This window comes from Lepidothrix coronata, unplaced genomic scaffold (genome assembly GCF_001604755.1).
Source record: "Lepidothrix coronata isolate B3197 unplaced genomic scaffold, Lepidothrix_coronata-1.0 Scaffold34, whole genome shotgun sequence".
Classification (NCBI taxonomy): domain Eukaryota; kingdom Metazoa; phylum Chordata; class Aves; order Passeriformes; family Pipridae; genus Lepidothrix; species Lepidothrix coronata.
The window spans coordinates 4,952,927-4,977,010 of record NW_016690214.1 but is presented as its reverse complement, the minus strand read 5'-3'; the positions used below and the strand labels follow the sequence as shown (position 1 = coordinate 4,977,010).

At 42.1% G+C, this 24,084-nt stretch overlaps 1 protein-coding gene across 1 annotated transcript in view; it reads right to left on the bottom strand.

Moving 5' to 3' along the window:
* Nucleotides 1–23,858, bottom strand: part of CA10 (carbonic anhydrase 10) — a 186,724-nt gene extending 162,866 nt beyond the window's left edge. The window contains exons 1-2 of the mRNA XM_017812173.1: nucleotides 23,613–23,858; nucleotides 22,491–22,979 (exon numbers count right to left, since the gene is read on the bottom strand). Coding sequence (XP_017667662.1) covers nucleotides 22,491–22,551 — 61 coding nt within the window. The 5' untranslated portion in view covers nucleotides 22,552–22,979; nucleotides 23,613–23,858. The remainder of the gene's footprint in view (nucleotides 1–22,490; nucleotides 22,980–23,612) is intronic.
* Between the last annotated feature and the right edge of the window lie 226 nt (nucleotides 23,859–24,084).

Here is a 24,084-nt window from a genome sequence, read left to right as displayed (position 1 = left end):
ATGCTTGGAGTTGATCCAGCCACATACCTAAAAGGAATCATGTTTTCTTAAATCCTTATGGTACTGTGTACGTGGCATCTGTTTGTTTCTTCCCCAACACAACTTAGTGCAGCAATATGTTGATAAGACTGCTCTTATTTATTTTTTTCTTCTGTAATTTTCGCGGCCCCCAAAAGTTGTAGAGGTCGTATGTTAGAAACAGTATAAAATACAGGTCTCTTGGGAGACCCCAGTATTTAGCTGGAGGACAAGCAGTTTAACCTGCTTCAAACTTCTGCTGACCTTGAGACTTCTGGCCAAATCCTTTCTGTGTGTGTCTCTATTTTGCAAAGTTACACCACTTCACCTCATGGTTCTCAAATTGTTTATGGTCTTATTGGTACAGAATAAGGAGCTGGAGTCTGTAACTCTACTTAATGCCAGGAGTCCATGTAACTCAGAGAGTTTTCTTGTACAAGTGATGATTAATAAGATTTAACAAGACTGACACAGCACTCTGCAGAACAAGACATTTTGATAAATGGTGCTCTCATGGCAGCTTACACCAGGAGCATTCTGAAACATTCAAACTGATAGGAATTCTCCTGATGACTTCAGATATTCACTGACTGTCGTTCCAGAACAAACACAAGGGGTTTTGTGACCCATCTGTATCACAGTCTTTCTTTCTGAGAAAGGATTCTCTTAATTGTGGTTTTTCAAACTGCAACCCTCAGTTGTGTTGAAGAAGATATGAGGAATGAAGCACTGGACTTGTACTACTGCTGCACAGCTCAGTTGGTTAAATATGGGGCTATTCCAGCAGCAGGTTCACCCAATGGTGACAATATTTACTTTACAAATATTCACCACTTCTTCTTATTATTTTCTGCCCTTAGAAAGCAGCCTGAGTGTGTGGGAGATGTCAGGACAGTAAACAAAATCACCTCTGGTATTAGGGAAGTAAGTAAGGTTTGTTTACTCCCAGAGAACCAGAAGACTACGCAAAATTAATAAATTCTGGGTTTATGCTTTGTTAAAATATGCTTTTCTTCAACAGCAATCCAATAACTCTCACTATTTATCCTAGCAGTTATAGGGCAATATTTATTCTAATACTCTTTGTAGGGATAACAGTGGATTGGATTTGAGTGGAAGGAAGATCTACACCCTTCCTCTCCCCTATCCCAGAAATAGCTCATAGTAAAAGAATACTTTTTCTCCTTTGGATGGCATTTAATTAATCCAATTGCAGGACTTTTTGGTGAATTTGGCATGAGTAAAATGACACTTTGGCATGACTGGCGTTTAGCAAACTTTACCACATAAGGATATAGGGATGTCAACATATCCTTTCCTTTAATTTTCTGATAGCTATTCTAAAAACAAACAAACAAACCAAATGTTTTGTGGACCATCAAGCTCCATTACTGAGGATTAAAACAAACAAAACCCCAAAAGACCAGACATCCCATTTCAAAAATTAAGTCAATAATCTAAAAGTGATCACTAATCACTTTTCATCAGACATCTTCAAAGAATTCTCAACACACGATTATAGACCTGTCACAGATCAGAGGCTAAGCACACATTAAAATGTTAGTCATTACCCATTCTGTTGCTATTAAACACAGCAGGAACCCACAGATAACACTGCTGTGATTTGAGTAAATGTCAAGGTGATCCAGAAGCTCAGCAAATTTTAACTGTCTCAAAAAGTACAGCTCTGAAATCCTGTCACCTCCCATCTCAAGTGCCAATCTTTCTCCTCTTCCTTGAACAACTTTTCATTCATCCCACGTGTAAGAAAGTGACATAGAAATGCTAAACAAGGAAATTAAGTTAACCCTAAACTCCAAATTACTGCTTGAATAATAGCACCACTTTCCTTCCATCTGCATTCAGCCACATTCTTGAATTCAGTGTGGCTTCATGTGCGCTGGTGCTGTGGTGAAACGTGGTTGACAGTAGTAAGTGACATTAGGGACATGCAATGGTCTATTTCCTTAGGATAATTATCATCCTAAACAGGCATTTTGTATTATTCATCATCTGTTCCTCAGCATCCTTCTCCCTGGCTCTGTTTCCCAACAAAGTCTTGTCTGCAGACCCAGAGGCTCCATCAATTCGTGTGAAGTCAATCAATAGAAACTAGTACAGTATTAGCTGGGTTAGTGTCACAACTTGTAAACACGTTTTCAACCATAAATCAACATAAACGAGGTCAGAATCCACTTAAAATGTTAACACAGACATTTGCATTGGGTTTAACTAACATCATAAAAACTGTCATCGTTTACCTCATTTCAACTTCAAGTATCAACCAGCTGTAAGCTGCCCTGCCTCATGTAAATCTGCACTAAGAATGATACAAGATTTGGACCTGGAAGCCTCAAGACCCTCAAGGCAGCTTTTTCATTACTTTAGAGTTTGTCTGGGCAATTATCTCTGTGAAATGCAGTGCAAAGCACGGCTATTCTGATTTGGCAGTGAACTATGAGTCAACCATCTCTGACCTCCCCAAAGAGGTTTGTACACACTGAGCAGCAGCATCTCTTTATTTCTTTGTAACAAGAAGTGGAAAACATTTTGAGATACTGGGGTAAAAGGTACTATAGAAACAGAAAGTACTGTTTTAATAGCTTATATTTCTCTAGGCTTTGAATTAAGAACCACAGGCACTCCTAATGGATTAAAAGATGACATGTTTTACCTACCTCCCACACATGCTGGTATCCTTTTACAAAAGGCTAATATAGAAATTCTTTAATACTCCTCCCTGCTTTAGAGGAGCTGGATGGTCTGTGATCCTCAATACACAAATTAAGCAGCACTTTAGGGGCCAGATGAAGGCAGCCACCTCATTACATATGGCCCACAGTCACATTACTGTTATCCTACAGTAACATGACAAAACTAAGATGAATTTCTCTTTCCCCTCAAAAAGACCTGCCTGGACTTTAGGATTGGAAAAGGTCTCCCAACTTCATTCTAAGCCACAGTGAACCAGAGGACTTGCTGTCAGGACAAAGCTGTGATCTCTCTGGCTGTGGAGGGTAACAAAAGCTGTCTTGTTAAGGGTCTGATTTTCTTTCTCCTCCACTCAGTCTGGACAAATCCACAATGACTTCATCAGAGCATGATCTGAACCCAGATCAGCACCTGCTAATTAAGTAAGAAGCTAATGGTTCTTGGGTCAGATAAGCTGGTAGAAATTCAGGTGACTGGCACTTGGAAGTAGAAAAACTGGGTAAAAAGGAGGGAACTGGGTTTGTTTTATGCTTTCCTTAATATGGCTGTTTGAGCAGGTTTTTTTCCCCACCCAAACCCTCAGGACTGAGCTAGTGAGAAGGGGCTCAAAGGCTCATTAATTGAAGCCAACCAAGCAGTGCCATGAAAGGCCATGTCAGCCAGACTTCCTGGCACTTGAAGGCAGAAGTAGCATGGATTTTTACATGATTCAAACTCCCAAAATTTTTGATTTCTTAGCATTCCTGAAGAGGTTGTGTCCCTTTTCTACAAATGTGCAAATGAATGCCAGAGTCAGGAAAAGATATTCTCTACCTTTTTTAGCCAGTTGATAGCCCCAATATTTTTTTACAGTATTTAGACTTGCAGATCATTTGATACATATAAAGTAGTTCTCCCATTGACCTGTTTTAGCTGTAACTGCTCAGGACTTCTGCAAATCAGGCCTCAGAGGAAACAAGGAACACACAATTAGTGACCACCCTTGAAAAGTTTGATTAAAATGTGTTGCCAAGCAACACAAATTCTGGCAGAGACAGTGATAAAATTCTATTCTCTAGATAAGCCTTAAATACCTTTGTGACTATCTTTTCCTCTTCCTGCAATCCCTTTCTTTATTCACTGCATCCCACAACCTCTGCAATAAAACTAAATGTGCTAAATTGGTGCCTTTTCCCACACAACCCTTGCACTGGTATTTCTGAAGTGTTAAGATAACTTTAAATTGTAAATGTGTATGAATTCCTTGCTTGCTTCTGCTCTCATTTTATAATAAAACTTCAAAAAAAAAAGAATCTAACAAAAAGCATAATTTAGTGCCTACCAGAGTGATTACAAGATTAGATCTTTCCTCTCTTTTTCCAACACCTAACTGGCTCTCAGACCTATTTTTCTCCCCCTTCTCTCTCTGCTTCCACCATTCCACAGCTTCTCATTTGGGCACAATCTCCTCCACACCAACTGTCTGCTTGTCTCCCCACCCAACACCCAGCACAGCTGCCTTCACCCAGCCAGCAAGTGCCAGTTTTAGCAGACACCAAAACCCAGCCCAGAGCCCTTCACTTGATAAGATGTAGGCTTTGGGACTTATTTTGAGCTTAACCAAGGAAATCTGTTTCTCTCAGATGCTGACTCCATTTTTATCGTGCTTACATATGCAAATCTGTGTCTGTGTGTGATGGGGTGTACATCTGTGGGCAGAATATTTGCAACCATAATAGATGGGAATGTAATTCATATGAAGGAACAGCAGCAGGTCAGATCAAACAACCTGGGAAGAACCCAGTACATGCCTTTAAGAGTGGGTTAGTGAAGAGCTTCTGTTCCTGGGGAAGTGAGTACAGAGATCAGCAGCAGTAAAAAGAAACTTGAAGACAGGGACAGGCACCACACTCAGCAAGGACAGAACCAGGGGACATTGAAGCTGAGCTGCTTTTTAGCAAAGGTCCTGAAAGAAAGTAATCCCAGTGGGGAAAGACTGGAAAGCAGTAGTGAAGCTCTAAGCTCCTGGGACATCCATGGACAAATCTTGTTCCAGCTCTTTCACACTCTTTTTCCTTCTCTGGCCAAGCATTCTCAAAACTGCTCTATCTCCTGTTATCCCATATCCTGGATGCAGGTGCAAACAAGTCTGGGAATTGCTGAGCTGCAGCAATACTAAGCAGCAAAAGTGTTAGAAAAAAGAATACAGAAATAGGCAGCAAAGACAGATCCTTCATCTAAAAGCTTCTAGCCATTACAGCTGGAGGTTTAGGAATCTCCTGAGCCAGAGGTTCCACTGTATTAACCTGGAAATAACTGAGAATAATAAAGGCCCACGGCCCTCTCCTCTAGGAAGAGACAGCCTAGAGCCAGATGTGTATTCAGTAAGATCAGTGGAGCTGTGCTGACTGACTGGGCAGAATATCATCTGGGTTGTAGTAGCATCCAAAAGCTCCAATTAGGAGGAGACTCCATCCTGTCAGGCACTAGGTGAATACCCCCAGCCATGCATTCCCTATCCCAGGGAGACAGCCCAGGCTGCCTTCATATGCTTCTAATTGGGCTCTCCTGGAAGCTGATCCTGAATCTGCAGCATGTGCAGAATGCAGCTGTTTGTTTACTCCACTGGACTGGAACATGAGAATTACTTTAGTGTGTCCCCTGTGAAATGCAGGCTTTGCCAATCTACTAAAGGATGGAACTCGGGGTCTAATGATAAGTTATAAAACATACCTTTGTCCTCCAGGCTCCAAGTATTTGACAGGATCATCAATTTTTGTCTAGCATAAAAAAATTGATCTCAGCCCTGTAGGCTCAATAAATAGGACATTCATGGTTCAGACATCTTTAACTGCCTATAGGAAGTTGCTACCTCCATCCTGATCTTTCTGGTGACATTTTGACCTTCCCTTTGTTTTGGGGAGGAAATCAGGGGAAGGAGAGAAAAAAGATGATGTACATCTGTTTTTCTCCTTTTTGATTCTGTATCAGAAATGAATTGACATTTGCCTGGTGGCCACTAGTAGTAAATCTGCTTTCAAATCAGCCCTTTCTGAAACAGCCTTTCCTTTTGCTTTGTTCATTGGGACATTTACATGCTATTTTAGACACCTTGTATACGTGTCTTCAACAATGCAGAAATTCTGAGCACCTAAACGTGACATGAGATCCATATTGTCATTTATATCACAACTAAACAGCTCCATGAGAGGGATCATTTAGCTCATCATAGACATCTTTAAGAAAAACCAACCTGTTTCGAGGCTGATAAAAGAAAAAAGTGAAGTCCAGATCCCAAGCTCAAATAAATTCCATCCTGTAGGTAACAAGTGGAAGATTCTCTTGAGGACAGTGGGAACTAAAACTAACTGTTGCCCTTCTTCAGGAACAGCTATGTTGGGTGAGGCACAAGGGAAAGGAGGCCACATAAAACACTTGTAATATTTCAGCATCACCAGAGTTTAACCTGGAAGGCTCTTCCTGGAAAGCTTCCAACTCTGCCAGCTCTTTGTTACATAGTGGATTTTGTTCCACAGCTGAAGACCTTCAAAATAACAAAACCATGCAAAGGAAAAGCAGATTGACTTTTTGGCAGGAAGTCAATGTGCAAATACTAATGAAATAATCTCAGTAAGCAGTCAGACTTCTCAAAGGTCAGCAGCTACATAGTGGAGAACTTCCACATTTAAGTTATTAACAATTTTGTCTTCAAATATTCTGACAGTTTCTGTGCACTAAGTTAAGGGCTTTAAAAAAATAATGTAGATTTGATGACTGGAAAGTCAAGTTCTCTGTATCTCTGTGACTCTTCAGACAAAGAGATTGTCTTATTCCTATGGGAGCTACCAACACAATTCCTTTTTAGGAGCAGAACCATCAATGCCCTTTCTCCTTTGTTTCTGGCAAAGTGCTCAATGAAACACCCAATCTCAGTGCTGTCCTCCATTGCCAGCATCCTCCCCATTAGTCTGTATCCTCATTCTTTTTTCTGGTCCTTCACTCTTTTATTCCCACCCTCACAACCAAGTACTCTTTGCTTCTCAGTAAGGTGGATCCCTCACTGATCTACTCATGCCCCTTTCCCCTCCTAACTCAGAACTAAGGAACAGGTGTAAGCAATGACAGAGGGTGAAAGAGGAGAAGAAAATTATCTTCAGGACCAAAAGTGAATAACCTCAAACTGCCTAAGCTTTGAACTATCTTAGGTGAAAGTCACTTGCTGCCCCTACAGTCTGATTTTGGCAGAGTGAAAGTTAGTGGTGAAAACTTCAGCAGTTCTAATGGGATCAGAAGGAGGACTCCCAGGAGAACTAAGCACAGCTCAAGTCTTCCAGTTACTCAGTGGAGCAGCTTCAGTTGTCATTTTTACTACTTTAAATTTTGGAGCACTGATAAATTTACTACCTTGCACCACTATGGATCAGGATCAATCCTACTGTGCTCCTGGCAAATATATTATCAGTGGCATGTAGATAATTAACACAATGGTGTATTTTCATGCTTAGAGATATCACTTCTATTAACTGTATATGAAAGAGCACTTTGTCCCACTCTTGATTGTTCCACTCTTCATTTTCTTAAACTGGGAACTTAAAAAATCTCTTATTTTCTTGATGCTGCTTTATATTGGCCCTTCATTTTGCAAATCTCCACGAGTATAACATTTGCCTGTTGTAAAACACAAGGAAAAAATGTGCATCTAAAGTAGACAATCTTTTTGTCTATGCTCAGAAATTGTATGGGCTAAATTTAGACTGATTCACTTCAGCCTCTTCCAAATAAACAAACTAAATTAACGCAAAACAGGTTAATATCATGCTAGGAGTGCCTACACAGCATTTTGCAGCCCTTTATTGAAACCAATTATTTTAAAATACCCTTTTTTATTTAGACTCTGCTTTCAGAATATGAAATATCCCCAGCCAACAGAAAATCATAAACACAAATACAAAATACTAGGAGAGATTGCTGAGTTTTTCCTTCTCGCTGTGCCCATTTAGACCAGTTCAAACACAGAAGGGTTGTTTTCTTTCTGTAAAAGTGGTAGGGGTAGATCTCACTTCCACTTAATGTGCTTTTCAGCTTCCTTGACACGGGTCAACTATGAAAGAAATGTGAACTAAATTCTAACTTTCCATGAACCATGGAATCACCAACAGCTTAACCTTTCTGATCCAACACTTTACTAAAGAAAAGAAAAGCTTAAGAGAAACAAGGAGGGAGCGCCCTATTTCTGGTTACACTGATGTGTTTGGGATTGCCAGTCAGATCCCATCAGTTCCAAATCAGAGTAATAAAGAAGCCTGAAATGAGAATTCTTATCTGCTGGTTGGATTTCTGCATCTCTCACCACCAATCTGAAGCACAAGGAAAGCAAATCCCACACTGGCACGACGCCCTTTTGACTCACACATCAGAGCTCTGCCTCTCCAGCAAAGGTACATTCAGGGTGAGAAAGCCTAAAAGTAGCATCTCTCTATTCATCCACTGGAAGGGCCATCACTGCAGACAGGACACAGAGAAGAGCTCAACATGAGGGAAAAGGAAAGGTGCCTCAGGTGACACATGTAAATGGAGGTGGGACATTAGGCGTTAAAAAAATATAGGTTTCACGTCCAGCGTTAAAACATAAAAGGGAAGAGCTGTTGGCCATGACACTACCAAAGCACAACTACAGGAACTAGGAAAGAAACACAGAGATTTTGCTCAATCTAAGAGAAAGTGGCCTGTACCTGGACTTGGCTGAATTATAACTATTTCACCAATGTATTCATTACTTTACAGGTCAAAACACCCTGATAGTGAAAACTGCTTATGAATAGCACAGTAAGTTCCAAGCTTCTAAGCCTTTACTGCAGTAACTTGGTCTGTTTCCCAACATCTTTGCAGTCCTTGGAGAGGTGTAGATGCAGATTTAATGAGCAATGCATACCATCTGTTAATATTGCCTCCAAGAGCAACTGAGAAAAAAACAGCAATACCAAAAGTGCAAGAGATGGCAGAAGCTTTAGAAAAATGGACCATCCATAATGGGGTTCTCTGTAAAAACAAATCCCCCAAAATGAGCAGACTACATATTTATTTTGCAACTGTTACAATATTTAAGTCAGTCTTAAACTTGGATTAGAACCATGCAAAATCATTCAGTTTAACAGAGGTAGTGGGCCTGTTACTTCTCATTGAAATGTCAAACTCACCAAAATGCCACATCCCAGGATCTGCACCTGAAGGACCCACGTCCTGGAGTCATTCCTTTCTCCAGCAAACTAGAACAGCTCCTTTGAGTTATGCTGATTTATGTAAATACAGGATCTGGCTGCTTGTTAGTTTGCACTCAAGCTAAGCAGGTAAAAACTGCTGTCCATCCAATGGAGGAGTATTTCTCCCTTACCCAGTGGTTATAAAGAACTACTTTGGATGCTGGACTAGGGACAGACAAGCCCCTGGTCCCTGTGGACCTGCTTAGGTAGGAAGAACTGCTCAGTGGCAGACCTAAATGCCAGCTAAAGGCCAGGGTTCACAGAATCCCAGAATGATTAAAGTTGCAAAGGACCAGGGGTGTGCTTTCCACCCCACTGTGGACCTGGAACTTAGACACAGGTCTAAAATCACTTGCAAAGTGCAGCTGAAGCTTCAAAGCCTGGCTGTGAACATTAAGTCTCTTATGGTGCAAGTTTAATTAATGTCCAGTTCTCTGCAATCAGTCTCCTGGAGAACATGACCTGAGGACAAGACTCGTGTTTAGCTGTTTTGGGTATTTCTACTGTAAAAAAGAGGTCACTTTTTCCTTTCAGTTTCACAGTAACTGTGAATATTCTCATTGATCTATTCACCTCAATAAGTGCTTGTTGTTTTACTGAGATAGTGAACTCTGATTTCCTACAGGACAAGGACAGTATTCCCCAATAGCTGGCAGGACAATAACTTCCTTTTCTTCATCCAGTCATATACATTTCATTTTTTCATTATTAATTTCTTCTTCCTCAAGAGAGCTTGCCAAAAATTCATTTAAGTGCTTTGGGTTTACTTCCACCCTCCCAGTTTTATTTGAACACAATATTAAATCTGGAGGGAAAGAAATAACTGGAGGTCCATAGTTTGCATGATGAGGTATCTTTGGCCTACTTTATCCTACAAAGCTTTGTGACAAGAACAGATGTAAAAGCTCCTTGCAGTCCTTAATCAAGACATACTATTACTGAGATAACCAGAAGGCAAAAGAATAAGCCAAGTCACCAGGGTTCAGAAACAGAGATGGTTGCATGAAATAAGGGGTTTATTTTAATCACAGGAATTCCCTGTCAGAGTTTAAGTCAATTATAAAGCCCCTTTACCTTGCTGTATGTTGATATAAACATGTAGAATACACTGCAGATTGCTCCCCTTTCCCAAGCAGATTAATGCAAGTGCAATAAAAGAACTGTACTTTATTTTGACTGTTTCACAGTGAACACAAAGGCAAGAACACTCTGCTTGTTTTCAGAAAGACAGGTATCGAAACCACATTCAGAGCAAGATGTAATTAGATGATTATTCAGCTGTCTTTCCTATTAAAGAGATAGTCACATTTTAGTTTAAATAAACACCCAAACCTAGTTGTATAGAGCTAGGCTGTTGCCATTATTTATTCAATCAAAACCAAAATAAACAACTCCTGTGTGTCATGCAGACATTGTGTGTGTCCACACCACTCTGGCAGGCACCAGGTACTCAACTCCTTTCATCAAAGGAAATAATTTTTGGAAGAATATATTTTACATTCTTCTAGGACCCAAAATCAACCTCTTTTTATTTTACTGGGAAAAGCCCTGGGCCCTGATACTCCAAATACTGTGATAGTTTAGAAAGCACAATTTCCCAAAAGCTTGAACAACCATTTTGATTTTGTCTGACATCTTCAAATGTCAGTAAAACCCACTTGAGGGGACAGCGAGCCCTGTTAAGGGCAGACAGTGACAGGTTTGACAGTTAGGGACAGTGGCACCATTTGTATCAACAAAGTAAAGACAACATTTAATTTCTACAGTTCTTATTTTAGCTTCTACTAATACCAGCTCATATTTAAACATAGTAAAGCTTTCTCCATCCACATTCATTAGAAGTGATACACACTTTTACTGTGCTAAAGAATAGTGTAAATAAAAAATTATGAAGTTCACTCCCACTCAAGAACAGCCAAGATCACTGTCTCAAAGAGCAATAAATAACAGGATACTGCTAACACCAAACATGAAGAAAGATAGTTAAAACCATTACAAATCCATATCTCTCAGTTACTTAACAATCTATAGGTTCAGTCAATTTAAAAGATCTAGGAACAGGGGTTTAGTGGATTAGTAACAACAGACCATTAATCTCTGCAGCCTCAATTTTAATCCAGCAATAACCAAAGTGATTGAAAATCATTGTGACCACATGACTAGTAAAGCTCCTAAGCACAGTTCCCTCACATACCTGAATCCCCACAGCAGAGGTCACAGGATGTTCCTGCTGGGACTATTTACCAAGAGACCTCTGCTTAATGCTTAACTAAACTCAGTGCCAACACTTTTGGCTGAGTAACTCCACTGCACGCTCCTTCTGTGAACAGCTTGTTCAAAGATTTTATTTTACACTTTATTTCAGCCTATATTAGCAAAGCTTGCATTCTTTCCTGGCAAAATGTCCAAAACAAAGATGTCTAAAACAAATACTTTTTTGTTTCTACATAAGATTTTAAATAAATGTGTAGGAATTGATGACTGTCATGCCAAGCAAATGCCAGGAGATTATTTCTGTACAATTTATGTAATATCAGTGAAAGTTATATCCAAAACATTTAAGAGCTTTAAAAATAATGCAATAGTATTACATCATATAGTCTGCCTTTATACATAAGAATGTTCTATTTCAAAGATTCTAAGTTCTGGATTATTCAGTGCCTAGAATCAATTCTTAGGTGGCCAGTAATGTGATGATATAATGTGATCAAGACACACTTCATCATTTGGTCCTTCACAGCAGTTATCAGGCTATCAGTAAAGAAGCCATTAAAAGGGAGATCTTGCAAGAAGGATTTAAATTCAGCTGTTACTAGTTGTGGTCTGAAATCTGAGACACAGGTTCTTTTTCAGGAGCATTAAAAGGAAGATGCTGACTACCTTGTAGTGAGAAATGCTCTTTTATTATTGCAAAGTAATAAGTACTTAAAAACATAAAACCAGAGTAGAGGCAGAAGGTCTGTACGGTTTATACATAGAGTAAGGATCTAAAAATGGGAGAGTTACCTGCTGCTGTCTCTGAAGCAACAAGTCAAAGCAGGACAATGGCTGGAGGAAAGCAGAAAGCTGGCAGGCTCTGTGCCCTTTGGTAGATACAGCCCAAATACATGAACACGATGTAAATGGACTGTAGAGTTGTCCAGCTGTTTTTATAAATAGTGCAATACTTCTGCAAACTTTCTTGCCCACGGTAGAAATTGTTTTATAATGTTATTTATGAGCCTCACCTCGTTTAAAACATGAGGAATTCTTCCCCTTGACACAGACTAAACATGCCACCACCTTCTCTCAGCAACAGAGAGGACAGTTTGGCTTGTTTAGGCCCAGACAGAGGGACAGACAGAACCTCCAGAACTTTTATACATCCTCCACAAGTAGTTTTCTCTGTCAGTCTGACTAAACTCTGCTTATCCAATCTGGACTGTGCCAGCTGCTTGCACAACACTGGTGTGAGGTTTCCCAAGCATCCCTGTAGGTACCACCTGGTAGAAGGGGTGTTTCCTCATCACACAACAGGGCTGTGCCCCTGTCCCTGCACAGGCTCTACATTGGATGCCCTTTTGATATCAAGACTTGAGGTCTGATCAAGAGAAAATTAAAATTTGCGCCGGAAAGAAAGTGAAACGGAAATTCACGTAGGAAAATCACCTCTCACCTCTTGTAATTTCACTTTTTGGTCTTTTGGTTGTGTTTACCATAGTCCAGGGAAAATACGTTTGCTATCATGGAAAATGGTGTTGGTTTCATTCAGGACATTGTAATTAACAAATTACAATCCAGTTTATTTTAATTCTGATTGTACAGTTTCTCTTCCTATGTTAGTCATATTGGAAAAGTCTGCATCTTCACTTTACCACACAAAGAACTGATATGATTTTACCTGGATAGAAACTTATTTGCTACACAACTGTATTTAAAGAGAGATAATGAAAAATTCTGCTCATCTTAGCTGGTCTTTTCCAAAGATTTTGTATTATTCATGAATTATACCACTGCCACTTCTTGCTTCAGCAAAGCACTTCAGCACATACTTAATCTAAGTTGTTTTATACAATTACATATTAATACTCAGATAGAGCAGAACACTTAAACATGTCTTTTTTAAGTTTTGCATTTTGCTGAATCTGGGTATTAATATATCTCAATAAAATGGAAAGAGGATGACTCAGTTTTTAGCTCCCAAGAATGAAAACATACTTATGCTACCTAATAAAATAAATCATATTATTTATTACTCTATTTTACACCCTGTTCCACAGTGAGCTAAATACCTGTGACTCTAGAGCAAAGGCACAATTACAGACTGGCAAAGATGAATTGTTAACAACCTGGAGAGAGTGCCAGAGGGGCCAGTGAAGATAAAAATTATGCATCTGCAGATAACTTTAAATCCCACTCGGAATTACTAACTGCCACAGAGTACCCTCAGGATCATTTGGGCAAACGAGAGGAGACTGTGAAGTCCTTGTAGATTACTTTGTTTTCCAGCAGGCACAAAACCCAATATGACAATAAGATAATGCTTATATGCAATATGAACGTGAACAGAAAAAACCCCAGCAGAAATAGTGAATCCAGGTGAACATCCTGGAAAATAAAACATGGGAGTTCAGATATGATGGGCAAAATGCCCTGGGGTGAGGATTTCACCCACTGAAAAATTCACACGTGTGCACAAGCTGCACCAGGATGTAAAGGAACCTGCTGGGATGCTGAGAGAGCGAATTTCAAAGGAAAATTTAGGGCCAAAACCTCTGGTGCCCTTAACTGTGTGTTGTCACTCACACCCACGGGGAGGGGATGTGAAACACGAGGGAGGCAAGTGCTGCATTCTGAGGAACCCACTCGTTACTCATAGTCACGACAGAACCGTAAAGAGGCCAACTGAGTGAATGTTAATAATTTAAACAATTTAAATAACACAGATTTATGGAGAAACCTCGTCTGGATCTGACTTTTGCCATAATATCACGCTACCTCCTGGAAAGCAATTTAAGTTAAATGCTGATTGATATAGTTGTTAAATATACCATAATTATACCTCATGATAACTTCTCTGCTAGTACAATGAGGATAAAAACTACAGAGTACAGAGGAAGAAAAGGAGGATCCATCTCTGAGGGGACACACCAGACCCCATTCTGTGACCCTTCACTCTGGGGAAGCCACATGAGCTTAAAGGCTGAGGATAAACCTGGCTGAAGGAAAGTGCCCCAAGTCAGGGGGCCAAGGGAGCAGAAATGACCACAAACCACTGCTCAGCTGGGCTCTGAGTTCTAGAGGTTTGAAAGGCATTGGTTTATGTTTCCTGAGGCCAGACTGCCAGGTTTCACTGTCCACTGAACCTGCTGAGAGCGCCCAGCTGTGACCAGTCCCTCCAGTCAGCGATGGAAAGGCTGGAAAGCCATCCTGGATAGTGCAGTCAGCAAGGCCAGGGGATGGGAGGAACAGCCAGGCACTCACTGCCTGAGGTGATCCAGCATCATACCCAGACCAGAAACGAGGTGTTCCATAATCCTTTAGTCACAAGGCAGAAATGAGGGTGAAGTGGATGGACTGCAGCTACTGAAATTCCTGCTGACTGATTTCTCATGACACTTTACCTCAGCTTCTCCATCTATGAAAGTGTGGCCAACACTGTGTATTCTGCCAACAAAATTCTTTTTTTTTTTAACTGAAATATAATGCAAAGCTCTTCTCATTCATACCTTTCATTCTTAGATAAATCCAAACTGACATTCCCTTTCAGAGGACTCTGTCAGGCGCTGTTCACACACTCCCCAGCAGTGGGATTAGGACCTGTATAGGGTCAATCAAACTCCTTTCCCATCCAGCAGCAGGATTGGGACCAGCACAGGGTCAATCAAACACCTTTCCCTTCCAGCAGCAGGATTAGGATCCACATAGGGTTGATCAAACCCCTTTCCTTTCCAGCAGCAGCAGCTCTCCCCTTCCATAACCACAGCTTCCCACATGGGAAATAGCACAGTTCAGCTGCAAGTTGTATGGCATTCCACCAGTGTAGAAACAAATTGCTCCTTCTCCATAAAATTTCACTTCCAGGAACACTAGTGAAGTATCATTACCCTTTTCTACCAGCAAATAGAAATCTTCTGCTCTGTCTTTTTCCTGAAGAGCGAAAGTTTCTTTTCTCTGCTGTGATGGCAAATGCAAATTAATGCTCTTTCCAGCAGCCCAAGTGTGTCACCTTGCCAAGCAAATTTTAGCTGTGGCAGCAGCAATCCGTCTTGACCTGCTCCTTCAGATATCCAACCACCATCCTACTGGGAATACAGCTCCAGGCAGGGCTTGGTCATTTCCACATCACTTCAAACTGTGCAGTTTTCCACAGTCACACATACCAAAAGACCCTTCACTAGTACTCATTATCTTTTTCTTTCAGCATTAATAATCTAAATTCCATAGGAGCCCTGCTGTGCTAGTTTTTCTACCCAGGCAGAGTGAAAAAAACCCCCTCTTCTGATGATTATTCCTGAAGCAGAACATGGCACTAAAGTAGTTACCAGCAGGAAAGAACTTGAATTGGAAACAACCCACAAAACTGACAAGAGGATGATTTTTCAAAACCCATGTTTCCCTCTAAATTCATCTACTCAAATGCTGCTTCCAAAACACAGAGGTGTCAACACATTTAGAGGGGGAAAAAAAAAAAAAGGATAATGTTTCTTAACTTCCTCCTCCATGCACTGTGCTTAGAAGCCACTTTGGTCCAGTCAGTGCACAGCTCCATCCATTCCACACTTAAAACCCAGAGGACAAACATCTCAGTCTTTCAAGCCTGATAAAGTTAAGCACTAATGATAAAGGGAGGAAAAAGGACTGTCCAAATGAACAAATACCACTACTGATATTATCTGATCTCTATACTTATTTTACTATCTTGCTAAAAAGTACATTCTAATTAGTTATTTGGGGATTACAGCTGCTGGGATATTTTTCTGGCAACAGTATTAGACAAGATAAAACTGCGGTGCATTTAAGTTTCATACTATTTTTAGTACAGAAATACAAATGTTACAGATCCTTGAATTGAAACCAGAAATGTTTTCATGTGGAAAAAATACATCTAACAATGAAAGCATTTATTTTCTTTAGTTCTGACCATTGATTTTAGAATGCAATCCATGTGAAAACTGATCACCTTCCGTTTTTCAAGATGAGTAAATGAAAATTAGATATTTTAGGGCTGTGATCATGGATAGGCTGTACCTGGCACTCCACAGGAGCACAGACACCTGCCATCTGCCATCTCAAGCTCGTTTCATTGTCAAGATTTCAATTTTTGCAATTTCTAAGTCCCAAATCTTATTAACACTAAAGCCCTTTATAACATTTTCGGGAGTTCCAAGGTCTTTTAAGGTGGGTGTAAATATAGGTCTTCCTACACCTTCTTACCTCAGCTGTCCCCTGCTAAGCACTGCAGGACAGTGTTTGCCATATGGACAAATTAAAAGGTTGCACTTACATGCACCCATGTGCATGAGCCACCCAGCACTTGTCTACATCACCAGGAAGGCACTACACAGGATATAGGTCTAGTGTTTCAGTCCTCTATGTTTATGACAGTAACAACTTGCTGTTTATCTTCAAGAAATTCCAGTAAAAGATCCTTGGGAGCTTTTTAACGGTCAATGGTTAAACCAGCAATAAAGTATTCTACTACTTTGAATTCAACTGTAAAGAGGTTTGGCTACAAACTCTCCCCTTTCTCAAATGCCAGATTATTATCCTTCTAAAAATTTGATTTCCTATTTATTTACCATTAATGTTTCAATTTATCAGTTAGGAAAAAAGAATTCCACTGAGGTAGATATTCTCCTTTGTATGGACAGGCACTTTGGTACTTTCTGATGGCATTTCAATGGAAATGCAGTCCCACTGTACAGTGTTGCCTCTAAATAAGTCAATTAAAATTTGATTCCCAGTTTCTATTCCTTCCAACATGATGTATAGTGAAGATAAAAACAAGATGGGAGCAAAATAACACTTATCACAGTATGTCAGTGTTGTCCATAACTAACTGTCATCTAGTTTTGTCTGCTGCTTGAGCTGGTAATGAGATAATGATGGAACAGTTTTATATAGTCTTCTATTAACAGCCCAGATGGGCCAATCATCCACTTCAGTCTTTGCCATGTAAAGTTTAGCCATAAACAGTCATAACAACAAAAACAGCAGCTTCCTCCTCAGTTAAATTACCACCTTTCAACCAAGAATGAAAGAGAGACTTTGACCAATAGCAGCAAAGAAACAAACCAGTCTTTTAGGGAAAGCAGGAATTCCTTGTTCATTGGTATGTAAGGAATATTCATAATGCAAATTCAAAGCCATTTCAGTCCTTGCTATATTTAAAATCTAGCTGTTTTAGAATTAAAACCTCAAACCTTTCCAAGAATATCAAGGGCAAAACTCCTCTATAACATCAGTTGCATCTTGAAGAACGCTCTTGAATTGTGACTGCTTATTTGAGCTGGGGGTTTATTCCTGATTTTAATCATTTTATCTTGGAGGCTTGGGATCTGGTTCGACTGCATTACAATGAGGCAACACAACCAGGTGAAGAGGTCCCTTTGAAAACTGGGCATCTACATTACCAAGGAAAAGAATAGCAGCAATAACCAGTTTCCTTTTGTCAGTGTACTGGATAGAAAATAGCTCAGCATAATATGTGCAAAACTATTCATAAACGTTGCCTTCTACTACCTTTACATAAGCTAAAAATATGTGTGTTTTTTTGGCACTTTAACGCCTATCTGGGCACGCTCGAGCTGTAAAACCAACAATAAAAATAAAATGATGAAAAATACAAGACACACACACTCACACAAAAGTGAAGCACACATTTGCAGGAGGCTATTTCCATGGAATTTTAAAGTAGAAACATCTTCACACCTTTTGAAAAGGCGGCAACGACTCTGAAGTGAGAAAGCATTGGAGTGGTGAGGAACTGGGAGTCTTTGGAAACAACCTGTGGCCTCCATCTTGGGAGTGAATCCACGTGGATTTTCAGTTATATCAACAAACTCTGTGCAGGCATGAAGGTTTGCCCACATACATGAAGTTGTGGAGATGGGATAAAGCAGGAAAGAATATCCTAATGATTAAAGCTCTTCCTCACCAGGTACATGTTACGCCTCCTGTATGCCCAGTGATCACCTTCTCTCATATATATATATATCTGTGCTATGAATAATTCCTTCCCCTAGGATATTACATTTCTTACTTAAAAGTGCCAGAAAAAGCTATTTCTGTGACACTATGTGAGGATAATTAACTTGGTTTCAACATTTTTGTCCAAACATAACAATGAACCATTCACTCTTCTCATGTTGGACATTAGAGCCTTGATATTCTTCTCTTCTACAGGATTACTCAGGCTCTGCAATACTATGGGAAAAAGAGTTATCAGACCTTACAGACCATCACTCAACAGATAATTCAAGCCCTGGCATAATTTAGAGTTCCTACAGGACAGCTCTGTGTTATGCCAGGTAATAAGAGCTCAGAGACCGCAGAAGCAGCAAGACAGAAAATGAAGTGCAACCATGCTCCAAATCCACCTCCAGCCCTCAGTGCCAGGAGATGCTACATCGGATGCTCAATACACAGTGCAATTCCTGGACAGACAAGGCCTTTTTTACACCGTCTCAGCTGCTCATGATACATGATTTATGACACTTGTGTGCTGCCAAGCAGGCCAAAGAAGTTGCATCGTGAAGGGGATTTGCCCCTCCGTGACTTGGGGACTTGGCAAAGGATAAAAATAAATCACTTCCATATTAGTAGCCAAAAGCCAAAACTATAAGAGGTAGTATATCAATTCATAGGAAGGCATAAAGATGTTGACCATGAAGGTTTTATAAATTATTTTTTTGATGGACTAACAGAAAATACACTTGGAGACCTTCTTTATCAATGCCCACGACAGCTTCGTTTTCTTATTTAATTCAAGTATCCTGCAAAGGTTTGAAAACAACATTCTAGCTTTCTACTTGAAATTGATTGTTAATATCTAGAATCACAAAAAAAAATAAAATCCCTCATGGTTCATACAAATGACTATGCAAGGAAATGTGGCTGCCACTATGGGCTCCACAACCCCACCCCACTGATGCTAATTAATCTTTGGTGGTATTGTTACTCAGGAAGGAAATTCTGGACATCATACCAGTTATCTTCTGGTATCAACAACAGTTATCTTCTTTGTACAAACAGTGTAATCCCTCTGCCATGATTATCTGCATCTTCAAAGGAACAACCACCACTTAGGTCTTACTCCAGCATTGTGTCTACAGGACATCTTCACCTCCACTCCTCTCTGTTCCTTCCATGGTGAATAGTATCATTAAAAGGACAAAACCTCAGAAGTCATAATACAAATCATGACTATTTTTCCTCAGAGACTACAACTCATAGGAGTGAATATGACTTTGAAGGTAGACGAGGGTTTTCATTTCTTTCTGAAGGACAGAAATGGTTTTCGTGGTCCTTCAACATGTTCTTGTGTCTCGTTTGCATCTGCACAAAGAAAGTCCATTTTCTTTTCAAACAAGCAATTTGAAGTAGCAAAAGCCTGAATCCAGTATGCCAAGAAAACAAAAATATTCAGTTTACGATGTTCACAGATAAATTATTTCCCAAACACAAGGTCCAGTAATTAAAAAAAAAAAAATCCTAGATCTCAGTATCATTTCTTCCAAACCAAGCTGACTGATAAAATTATAAGGTATAAAATACTTTGAAAATATATGCACATCTCTTTTCAGCAGATTAAACTACCTTCCATATACTGTCTCCAAGAAATTCATGTGTGAGACACCAAAAGTCAATTGTATAACTTCATTATTTACTTTAAATAAGACAGCACAAGTGCTACATTCAGCTTAATTTATATTTAAATGTTATGTAAATACACAGCAAAAGACAACGTGACATAACATTGAACCTCTGCTTAATAAATAAGTCTATTAGTAATGATAAATTAATAGTCTGTTGAATTCAGTGACTGACATCATCCCTTTGAACAGCAGCCCTTAACAGACCCTAATCCAAATAACCACTGGAATTAGTAGGAGGGCCATCACAGGTTTAAACAGACCCTGAATCAAGCATTTGCTGATGTTCAGGAAAGATCCATGCACGAGAGATCTGGCTTGTGGCTTCACTGCTGGAACTACTGACTTAATGAGGAAAAAAAAAAAAAGAAACTAAATACTACCACACACTCTAATTTACATTCTGGTAATTTGCAGCACCAGAGCTCAACTAATGGGTTTTTTAAGTAACATGTTGAATGAATAACCAGTGCTGAAGCGCTAAAAATACACAGTGTCTGGAATCCAGTGTGGAGGCAAACCCTTAACAGGCTTTGCACCACCTTCTCTCACTTGTACTGTAATCCAGACATCCCATATATTACAAAAAACAGTGTAAAAAGGAGAGCAGAAGAAAGATACAAAGCATTAGTGCCAGTCAGATATCTACAGATCTTAATCCTTTTTACCAAGATGACAAACAGTAAGGATTCCTGAAAAAAAAAAATCCCTAGGAAGAAAAAGAAAAGAAAAAAGGCTAAAACATGTACACATCCTCTGTGTGGTTAAAATTATTTGAAACCACAGCTTTAACCACGCAGCAGAAGCATCCCACCATTCACTTATCCACTTTATTCCACCCCAAAAAGGAACAAAAGAGAAAAAGCAAGCAGAGATGGTATCAGTCTGTACAGTGTTAGGTATTAGTGCTAGAGGGAGATGGAGAGCGATGGGAGCCCCTGCAGGACTGATCCCACTGGTTCACAAGCCCGGGCTCTGAAGAGGAGGAAAGGAGGGGGGGAGCTCTGGGAACACCGACAGCTGAATGCGTGGCAGAAGGAGCTGCACAGACCGGGACAGCTTCTTTCTGTCTCAGGATATTACTGTCAGAATGGGCAAGAAAGCGATGAGCTTCAGTTTTCCATTCTCACTGTGGCACTTTAGGAAGTGCCTAATTTGAGGAGAACTGGACAGGTGGCACATCACGCTGAGCTAAATAGATAAGTGTGAGATTTAAATGACAAGAGGCAGCAGGTTTTCGCTGTTCTAAAAAGTGAGAGAGTGAATTATTCTGATGGTACCAATGGGCACAAGTGGAAGGTCAGTCTGGGGTGCTGCCAGTGTCACCCGGGTGCCCGGTAGCAGATGGTGCCAGTCTGTGGGGATAAAAGCAGGGCTGACGTACACCGTGAGCAGACAGCAAAGCTATTTGCTCAGGAATAAAAAAGCTTTGGGGCAGGTGCAGGCAATACAAATGAACAGAGGTGCTGAGCCTCCAGTGTTGGTGTAAGTGTCACCAGTCAAGGGCTGTAAGGGTGGATCGGTCGGGAAGTGCTGCAGGAAGCGCAGTGGGGCCGGGCACTGCCAGGGTGAGATGCTGCAGGTGCTGTTGGCGGGGACACGGCCCAGGCCAACCTCTGCATGGTCCCAGGGGAGCTTTGGAGCTCCCTCCCCCTGCACACCTCCAGGCTGGACATCGAGATGTCCACCAGGACCCCCGAGCTCTCCCCGGCAGTGCCTTGCCTGCGTTGCCTGCGTTCCCATTTCCAGCCTTACGCAATGGCTGGAGGGCAGAGCCAGCCTGCAGAGAAGTGGAACAGCAGGAGACACAGGCAGCCTGGATCCCCACGGGGCTCCCTGGAGTGTCCCAAACTAGAAAACTGGCCACCTCCCCGCTCCTGCCTCCCACAACATATTTATTCCAGCACGACCAACACGACAAATTAACGACAGAGCCAGGGCTTCTGCAGTCGAAGGGAGTGTTTTCCCCAAGAATAAATTGTTCCAATCCTTTATGTTCGACACCCGGCTGTGCCTATTCATTAATTGGACAAGCTCTGGTGACAACTGAAATTACCTGACTTCTACATACTGGAGGGGACAGAGATCTTTGCAAGCTTAAAATAAAGGTGGAAATCCCAGCCACCACAGAGCTGTCTGAATGGGGCTTTTTTTAAAGGAAAAAAAAAATCCATTTTCAGAGCACAGCCACAGTAAAGCTCACTTTAAAAGCAGAGGCACATTCTTCACTGTTATCCCTCTCTTTGCAGACCCTGAACTGTGGCAGCAGAGCATGACAAGTCCATCAACAAACCGCAAACCCTTTAAGATCTGCAGATCAGCCGAGTTTAAGAACTTCAGGAGCTGTGAAATTCTGGGATCACAGCAATGCTGCGAATAATTATCACAATCAGGTACATTACGAATTATCACCCTTTTTCCTTATCAGTACACTGTGGTTATTCACTGCAACCAGTGTATCATAATTACAACACAGGTGTTGGAATTAAGGGGGAGAGGGAAGCGATGTTTGTGGATTTCTGTCACGACTCACTCACAACACATCATTCATGTGCTTTTCAACCACAATTTTGATTTAACTGTACCTCTTGCCCCTTAATAAGGGGAAGCCTGGGAACCCTGTACGGTATTTCCCCCCCTCCCTCGCCCTTTCTGTGCTGCGTACCTGAAATGCAGACGATGAAATTCGCTTGCAGAAGAAAAAGCACCTCCCAAACAATTTCCATCCTCCGATTCTCATGCCAAGTGCATCCCTCGGCGAAAAAAAATAACAAAGATCAATATCGCAGTTTGAACGATCCCAGCAAATTTCCTTTCGGACTTGCAGACTGTATTCCCCAGATGTGCTGACAACACATGTCCGGGCTCTCTCTCCGCACGGCTCAAGCGAGATCCCTTCCCTTCCTTTGCCCTCCAAAAAAGACCACGAAGCCAACTGCCTGCACCGGGCTCTTCCTCCACGAGCGAGAAAAAAATCCACCAGATTTCCCAACACGACATAAGACAACAAACCCCCAACCGATCCGATCCGGAGAGTCTCTATTCCAGGGCGGCCAGGTGCAAGTCAACCCCAAACTCTGCACGTCTCAGCGGGGCAGTGCCGGCATTGCCGGGGGAGGGAGGCGGCGGAGGGAGGGGGATTCCCCTCCTGCTGCTACAAGAACGAGCGGAAAAGAGATTAATACCCGCTGCAACGCGCTCGCCACCCCCGCCCCTCCCGCAGCTCCCGCAGCTCCGAGCGCGGCTCCCCAGCCCCGCCGCGGATGCTGCAATCCCGGCGCGCCGCGGCGGCTTCCGACAGGCGACTGCAGGGGTCGGGCTTGCCCCGCTCACGGAGCCCCTTCCCCGGCCGGGATGGACCCGCCGCCCCCCGCGCCCACCCCCGCGGCCCCCGGAGAACGCGGGGTCGGGGTTGTTTGACGGTGGGGTGTGTGTGCGGGGGGGGTGGGTGTGTGTCCCCCTAAATCACATCGGCGGGCGGCCGGAGCCTGCGAGCAGCGAGGGCTGAGCGCATCGCCGGCCGCCGATATTTTAAAACTTATTTAAACAAGAAGGGAAAGAGAATCAGACCCAAACTTCTTGTCGGGTTGGCGGTGGAAAGGCAGCGAGAGGCTCCAGCCGAGAGTTAGCGAAGTATCTGGGCTGCAACGCATAGCTGATGGCATTCCCCAGGCACGACAGTTCTGCATAGATCCTACCCACCACCCCCCGCCCGAAAAAAAAAAGAATAATGGTAATGATAAAAAAAAAAAAAGAATTGTCAGTTTTGGGGCAATCCCTTACTTACCCCCAAATCCTCCTGCTCCTTATCCTCCTCGGCTCATCGGACGCGCCGCTCCCGCCCGCAGTCCCAAAAACAGATCGAGGTCACGCTCCGCGCCGCCGGGGCTGCGGCCGCCGCTACCTCCACCTTTAGCTGTCAGGAGGTACCATCGCTCCTCGGGGGGCTTCCCCCTCCTCCCCTAATCCCGGCTGCGTCCCGCCATGTCCCCGAGCCGCGGCCGGTGCTGCGGGGGCCGGCGGGGCTGTGCCGGCGGGGCTGTGCTGGCGGCGCGCACGGGCGCGGGCCGGGCGCGCTCCGCCGCGGAGGCGGTGCCTGCGCGGGCGGCGGCGGCGGCGGGGCCGCTCTGCGGTGGGACCGGGGCCGGCCCGGAGCGGGGGCGGCGGGGGGGAGGCACGACCTCCCTTCCCTCCCTCCTTCCCTGGCGGTCTGTCTTCTTCTCAGGAAGCGCATTCCAGAGGATGCTGCTCACTTTGTT